General features: G+C 39.7%; 1 protein-coding gene across 1 annotated transcript; it reads right to left on the bottom strand.

Moving 5' to 3' along the window:
* Window positions 1-6,492: 6,492 nt before the first annotated feature.
* On the bottom strand, window positions 6,493-6,981 carry LOC145073062 (uncharacterized). The gene has a single exon (XM_079019606.1). It carries the CDS (start codon window positions 6,979-6,981, stop codon window positions 6,493-6,495), a length of 489 nt encoding a protein of 162 aa, XP_078875732.1.
* Window positions 6,982-8,507: the final 1,526 nt, after the last annotated feature.

Raw genomic sequence — 8,507 nt, 5'->3', positions numbered from 1 at the left:
GGTGTTCCTATCCATGTTAATTTTATCAATTCTAACCTGCAATCATAAGATAAGGTTGAGGACAAACCAAAATCAAATTTTGTTTTTTCTTTCATGGATTGAACTTTGCTTATTCTTAATTTCTTGCCATCTGGTAGCATAAGGACCTACCATGTCTTCCATGTTGTTTAAGCAGCTCACTTCCATTGACCAATGTACCATCACTGAACAACATGCTTTGCCTTTTGCAGTCAAATGAGAACCATAGAACTCACATGCATTGCCAAATCAACTAGAAAGTGCATAGAAACAAGAATGTGTCATTTGAACATGATAGGTTATCAACCTCAGGTCGTGTGCTAGTGATAACTAAAAGGTTTATTCTTTATTTAGTCCTGAAACTTTTCAAGACCAATAAGACTCTCACTAACTTCTTGACATATAAGTTTTTCTATTAAGGGACATTCCTCGACAAGAAAAAACAAATATTCAAAAGTTAGTGTGGATTCTCCACAAGAAAACATTTCATGTAATTGGTCTTAGTTTTTCCTTTGTTTCAACCAAAACAACACAACTATCAATTCCAAATGTGCTAGAGTAAGAAAATATTTCTACTCCACATTCCAGGAGGTGTTATAAACCTACTTAGTTTGAAATAAGCTTCAACATACAATTCGAAGTTACTAGAGTGTGACTCTAAAACTTTATTTCATATGAAGTATGACTCATCTCTCGATTAAACCATTTCAACAATATCCGATTCCTCTTCTTAGGTGAGACAATTTCACTAAGATGTTCTTCAATGATCAATTGTGACATGGTTCCATAATCATTAAGATGATCATAAAACTAAAGTACTCTCCTTTGTTTTTAGATTGGAAAAACCTTTATCTTTCTGCCTAACAGATTATTCTTATTCGTTCTGCTTCTCTTTCAAACTTTTCGAAGTTTCAGAATCATGCTTAATCTTATAAAAACAACCATGCTTACTGAAATATCGGTAAACCATCACCAATAGAGTTGTCATTCTTTGTGGTAGATCTATATAGTCAACATCAATGTGTACTAGATCCTTTAGTCCTTCACTTTGATTCACATAAACATGTGATCAACTAATTACTCATAATCTCCCAACGATCAAGATTCTCATACATCACACAATTCGAATTTTATGACTCCAAGTTTCTATCCAACTGAAACTTGGGTGATGAGAATTCCTTTTCACATTTAACATTGCTAGAAATATAACCACAAATTTTTATAAATTCCATTACAAGGACACAACTAAGAATCAAATCCACATTTAACATTGCTAGAAATATAACCACCAATTTTTATAAATTCCATTGCAAGGATATACAAAGTAAATAAATCAAAATTCATTTTATTTATAAGATGCGGAAAATTTTGTCCTTACAATGCAAATATATGAAAACTATGTTTCAACATATTTCCTTAGCAATCTATTAATCCTTTCATAACTCTGAAACAGTAGCTTCCAAAATCTAATCATCAAACCATGTGATTGAAATCCATCTCATACGATCAGAATTAGCCTACTCTTAAGCTTCCTTCTTTCTCTTAGATCCTGCAAAACATTAAAATGTGGATGTACCTAAAGTAGAGTCATACTGTAATGCCCCGTTCCTAAGAGTACCTAATTGTGAGTCCCCGGGATTTAAGAGAAGTGGTATTTTGATCTTCTTGTGGGAAAAGTGGAATAATAAGGGCCAAGTATGAAGTTTGGGAACTCGCCGAGTACACCCAACGTAAGCTGGGATTACGCCCAGCGTAATTGGGTAAGTGACGCGGGTGCAAGGTTGTACGCCCAGCGTACTAGAGGTACGCCCATCGTACTCTCAGAGTTCTAAAACCCTAAATTTAGGGTCAGCCACTATATAAGGAACATGTTGGTGCATACCCTAGCCTCCATAAGCTCTCCCTTAACCTCAGAAACCCTAGAAACCTGCATTCCCTCCGTTGTTGGGTGTGTTTGGCCTTGGAAAGCTCATTTTGGAAAAAGAAAAGCTAGAAGAAGAAAGGAGAAGTTGTCAAAGAAGGAAAGGAACGATTGGAGCTTGTAGATCTAAAGAGATATCATCCTTTGGAGCTTATTTGAGGTATAAAGATTCTTGCTTTCCATTTATTTTTCATAGATCTAAGTGTTGTGAAGTTTTAGCATCTTTCTTGTCCCAAAGTTCTCATCTTGATTCATGCTTTGTGTTGGCCGAGATTATCTGTCCTTTCAGACCTTTGGAGAGGTCTTGAGTGAGAAAAATGAGGTCCCAAGGGCTGTAGTTGTTCCATGTGTGAGATATATAGGTCTTAATGGATTAAGACCTTAGATTAAGAGCTTTTGGACGTCCCAAGTGATAAAGGTTGAGACTTTATGAATCTTAGGCATGTTTGGCCTAAGGATCTGAAGTTTGGGCTTAAGAGCTTAAGCCATTAAGAAGTTATAAGGACTTAATGAGTAGCGAAGTTACGCCCCGCGTAACATATGAGTACGCCCCGTGTAGCGAGTTAGTGCCCCGATCCCTTGTTGCGAATCAGCATGTACGCCTAGCGTACCAAGGAGGGTACGCCCAGCGTACTCCCTCTGTTGGGTTTTCATTTTGGGCCTTAGGGTTTGGGCTGTTATTTGGGCTGCTGGATTTTGGGCCGTGACTGGATATTATGGTTAGAGTATTTTGGGCCCATTGGTTGTTAAGGATCATGAGTTTAGGCCCATTTGGTGAGGTGGGCCCAATTTAGTAAATTGGGCCAATAATGGGATTTGTTTTGGACTTCTGGACTTTGGGCCATTGGTGGGCTTGGGAGCTTACCTAGTGTTGGGTCGGATTGAGTTAGGGGTAAAATGGTCAATTTACCCTTAGAAGAGTATTGTGCTTGGCCTAATGTTTATTTGTGCTATGTTGGCTAGTTCGGGATTTGAAGTGAGTTGGTGATTCGAGAATCTGCTCTTCAGTTCAGAGTTTCGGCAGTGCGAGGTGAGTTATCCTCACTATATCGACAGGGTCTAAGGCACCAAGGTCGGCCCTTTATCGGAGTGAGATCCGGGTATTTGTTGTTATGTTATTGCTTTGATATGTTTGCATCCTGGTAGCTAGGATGGTATATGTTAGAGACCTGGTTAAGGTCGGTTCCCTGATATGTAGAGTGATGCTATGCTAGTGACCGGTTAGGTCGGTATCCTGGTTAGGATGATGATATGTTATGTGATTTGTTTGATCGGCTTGTCGACTTTGAATTTTTATATGATTGTATGTTTATGTGTACATGGTTGTTTGGACTGGAGTTGGGTTGAGGCGGGTCCTGCTTTGTACTGTAGGCCAAGATACCCAGGGCGAACCGGTTGTCCCGAAGGCCCAACGAGCGGTCCGGATAGGCTGTAGGCCCCAAGAGGGCGGACCAGATGTGCCGAGGCTCGGAGAGTGGACCAGGCCGATTGAAGGCCCGGTGCGGGCGGACCAGTCATACTGTAGACTCAGAGAGTGGACCAGGTGGGTTGTAGGCCCGATGCGGGCGGACCAATCATACTGTAGACTCGATGTATATGGCTAGACTCGGAGGGTGGACCAGGTGGACTGTTGGCCGGTGCAGCGGACCAGTCTCACAGTAGACCCAAAGTGCATGGTTGTTTTGTGTTCTGTTATGTTATGTATGCTATGTATGATGTGGGTCGAAAGGCACTATGTTATGGCCCGGAAGGCATTATGATTTGGACCGGAAGGTCGTAGCCTGGAAGGGCGTATGTGTGGTTGGTATTTTGGGGATATCTCACTAAGCTTTCGGGCTTACAGTTGTGGTTTAATGTTTTTTAGGTTCTTCAGGAGACCGTGGCAAGGCGAAGGCGTGATCGTACCGCTCCTCATGTTTATGTTGTGATGTGATTCTGGGAATACTCTAAATAAATTGTATTGAAAACCTTTTTGTAATAATTTAATGAATTCGGGTTGTTTTTGGAAAATTTAAATTGGTTGGAATTTTTCGGTCGTTACACATACAACTTGACTTTACTATCTTTGTGGTGAAGTGTAATGGTTGGGTTCAAAATGGATTGTCTTATTCAATGTTGTTGATGGAGGTTTTGATGTGATAGTATCTTTAAAAGTCAATTTTTGCTTGAGGACAAACAAAAGATAAGTGTGGGCTATTTTGATATGGCCTTATTTAACAATATATTTTAGGCCATTATCTTAATATATTTAATTAAAAATATTATATTTTAAGATATATGACACTTAATATGCTCGAAAGGGTGTTGTTTCCAACTTCACCACTCATTAGTGTTTTGACCATATCTCATGACTCGTAACTCCGGTTGACGAGATTCAAAGTGTTCTAAAAACTAGACAAAATTTCGGATGACTTTTGTGTTTGTGAAAAAGTTTGATTCCTAGTGCCCATGTCATGGAAAAGCCATATCCACGGCATGGAAAATCCACTTTTTGTATCGATGAGAAGATTCCATCTCCCACGGTGTGGTAAGTTGTTGGCCACGCCGTGAAGTTGAAAAATCTATAAAAAACAAGATTTCCAACCCTAATTGGTGTGAAACCCTTAGGCAGGAGGGAGGGCTATAGAGGTAGCTTTTACTTCGTTTTGAAGTCTAGAAACCATCCAAGGGTCGATTTTGAAGTTACAGATTCAATTGGAGCAAGGATTTGAAGATTCAAACCCTAATACATCGAGAGTTCACTATGTTTTTGCTTGATGATCGTGTCTTGAAATATTTTGGTGATGTTTTTCTGCTTTAGTTTACTGAATACGGTGGAAAAACCTTTACTTTAATTAGATATTGATAAATCCTTGTTGATATGCTTTGATTTTGTTATTTATGAATTAATTGAGTATGGTTGTTACTTGTGTTTGATAGATGAACAACCTAATTTGTTAACTTTCTGATTTTTATCTCTTCTCTGCAAGTTATGTGTAGTTAGATGACCATTTCAATTGCATGAACTTGATAGTTAGCTATTTATGATCATTGAATAGTTATATCTAGTTATTGAATAAATCCTAGGGTTAAGTTATATTAATTAGTAACTTTGACTGTGTTAGAGAGAATTAATTATCCATATTATGTGCTTGTATTGCTTTTCTTGATCATAGATAGGTAATCATAAGATCTTAGCATTCACAGTCCAAACAATCCTTAAAATCAATTTAGTGTTCAACTTGTGCTTGACTATTGTATAGTAGTTCATGAATTAGTAAACGCTATGAGTCAGAACATGATAACTAGTAATATTACGATTTGGTAATCAACTTAATAATCCATTGCACTTATAATAAATTAAATATAGAAACTTAGGGGGATTCCTATTCTAGTGCAAGTACTTCTTATATTCTGTTTTAATTTAGTTCTTTACTTCATTTGATTAATAGAGCGTTAAAACTAGTTTAATTTAGTTTACACAAAAACCCCCATCTTTACTTTTATGTTATTAATTTAATTATCATTTGAATTATTTGATCTAAACCATTCCCATTCCCTGTGTTTTACACCCTTTCTTACCTTAAACTATATTACTTCACGACTAGGTACACTGCCTATGTCTGTTTAAGACTAGTTGAGATTAGATAGGACTTTATAAATAAAAAACTAGTGCAAATAAAACACATCTAGGCTTCAGCTTCCTCGAATCGTAAGCGATCACGTGCCCCCTATGCATTAGTACTACATCCAATCCTATGATCGATGTGTCACAGTATACAACAAAATCCACAACTCCCGCAGGGAGGGTAAGCACCAGCGCCCCACAGAGCTTCTGCCAAAGACTCTCAAATGTTGCTTGCGACTCAGGCCCACAACGGAAAGTGGAATCCTTCCTAGTCAGTCTAGTCAGAGGAACTAAAATCTTGGAGAAGTCCTTGATGAATCTCCGATAATACCCTGCGAGTCTTGGGAAACTCTAAATATCGGATGGAGACTTCGAAACCCCTACCCCATAATCACCTTAATCTTGGCCGGATCGACCAATATACTTTCCTGGTTGACGAGGTGCCCTAGAAACTGGACCTCGCGCAACCATAACTCACACTTGGAGAACTTTATCTACAAACTTTCCACACTAAGAACTCTAAGAAGCTCACGTAGATGCTCCTCATACTGCTCTTTGGTTTTGGAATAGACCAAGATATCATCGATGAACATAATCACTGATATGGCCAAAGTCAGCCTACACACCCGGTTCATGTGGTCCATGAGCGTTGTCGGTGTGTTAGTAAGCCCGAAAGGCATCACTGTGAACTCTTAATGTCCATAACGAGTTTGGAAGGTCATCTCCATGATATCCTCTTCCTGAACCCTCATCAGATGGTAACTGGACCTCAAGTCAATCTTGGAAAACCAATATGCCCCATCTAACTGGTCAAAAAAAGTCTTCAATCCATAGCAATAGGTATCGGTTCATTATCGTTAGCTTGTTCAACTCCCAGTAATGAATGCATAGCCGGTATGAACCATTCTTGTTCTAAAAAAAGGATCGGTGCTCCTCATGATGAGCTTCACGACTGAATATACTCCTTTCCCAATAGCTCATGAAGTTGTGAGCATAACTCATGCATCTTTGATGGCATAAGGCGATATGGGGCCTTCATAATCGGAGCAACACAAGGGATCAAATAGATCTTGAAGTCAACTTGCCTCTCGGGAGGCACTCCAGGCAATTCCTCATGGAAAACATCAGGAAAATCCCTCACAATAGGAACATCGAACACTAATTTCTTCTTCTCCACCTGTGTCTCGACCACATAAGCAAGATACCTCGTATATCCATGTTGAATATATTGCCTCGCCCTGGCGGCGGAACAGAAGGCAGATCCAACCATAGGACCCTCACCGTAGATGGTTCTCACTCCCCGACTAGGGTCACAAATTGTCACTAACTGATTCTCATAGTCAATTAGAGCCCCAAACCGACTCAGCCAATCCATACCCGCAACCACACATACATACCCTATCGCAATAGGGATGAGATCAATCGGAAATCCCATACCGAAAATCTCCAATACACAGTCCCGGTATACATCAAAAATCAAAAATGTACGATCAACAACAATAGAAATCTATACAGGTTGATCTATGGTCCCACAAGCAATACTAAGACCTCAATAGAAAAATGTAGATACAAAATCCAACATGCACCTGATTCAAATAACACAAATTCAGGTACATAATTCACAAAAAAGTACCTAACATAATTACAACATAATCATGTACAACAAAAATAATTTAGCAGGAATATAAAAAAGATACATACTAGCAATGACATCAGTTGCTACTCTGGCCTCCTCCGTAGTCAACTAAAAAGCTCGTCCCCTGGCCTTCGAGGCCTAAACCTTCCCCTGGCAGTGGCACCCATCAGTGATGTGTAGGGTTGATGGAGCAGGAGTCTGAACTGGCTTTGCTTCAAGAAGTGGACATTTGGCCTTCACATTACTTGTTTGGTTGTAGCTGAAACAAACTCGCAAAAACTTCGGGCACTCCTTTGCAAAGTGCCCATCCTTGCCACATAAGTAGCATACCGATCTCGATCTAAAGGGACCCTCATGACCTTTTACGTACTTACGATAAGTGCAGATCCTCTAACTTATTGCTCTCTAATTAGCGGGCTTTGCCCGCTTAGCCATCGGCTACGACTGGACTGGCCTCTTGTCCCTCCTTTAAGTGTCCATCCCTGACTCCCTCTCATGCAACTCCAACTCGATCTCCCTCCTCCTGGTATTGGACTGCAACTCAACCAATGTATGATACTGGGAGTTTGTCACGAACTCTCTGATATCCTTTTTGAGCATACTCAAGTATCGGGTCATCTGTGCTTGCTCCGTAGATGCATACTGTGACATCCCCTAATTTCTCGGCCAGAAAAGACCGATTTAATTTATGCTTTTTATAATAAAATCAGAGAAATATTTTAAAAAGATGTTGCGGAATTTGTTCCCAAAACAAAACATGATAAAAGTTTATCAAAACTTTCTTTAAGAAATGTAAAGTTTCATTTCATATCAAAACCTCGGGATGTCATGTTCCGATACAGATCAAAAGCATAAACAATACATTATAAGCGTTTCAACAGTTATTTACAACTACTCGCCTATAATCCAAAAATCCCTCATTGTCCTCCGATTATGCTCGGGGTCCACTACCTATAGGGGTGCAAACGAGCAAAGCTACTCACGAGCTACTCGGGATCGGATCGTTAAAAGCTCGACTTGAAATCGATTTTAAACGAGCCCAAGCCGAGCTCGAGCTTTATATTAACCTCGTTTATTAAACGAGATCGAGCTCGAGCCTATGTCATTAAGCTTGATTAGGCTCGCGAGCCTAAACATCGTCTCCATTTCGGAGATCCAATTCATGACTTCCACCGATGTCGGACTCCCGGATAGACACGGCGGCTTAGATGCCATGAAATCTTTGTATTTACACCCGCGTCCATCAATTCCTCCATCCTGGTTGTCTTGTCTAACTATCGGTGGGTTGGCTTGACCAAAAGTCCCACTATAGTTCCATCCTACTG

Source organism: Lactuca serriola, chromosome 9, assembly GCF_051521515.1.
Source record: "Lactuca serriola cultivar US96UC23 chromosome 9, Lser_US96UC23_V15, whole genome shotgun sequence".
NCBI lineage: Eukaryota > Viridiplantae > Streptophyta > Magnoliopsida > Asterales > Asteraceae > Lactuca > Lactuca serriola.
The sequence above is the reverse complement of the archived record's forward strand: the minus strand, read 5'-3'. Positions and strand labels throughout refer to the sequence as shown.

What these genes read in the sequence shown, in the direction of transcription:
- LOC145073062 (XM_079019606.1), bottom strand. Translation starts at nt 6,981, where the DNA reads ATGGGATTTCCGATTGATCTCATCCCTATTGCGATAGGGTATGTATGT.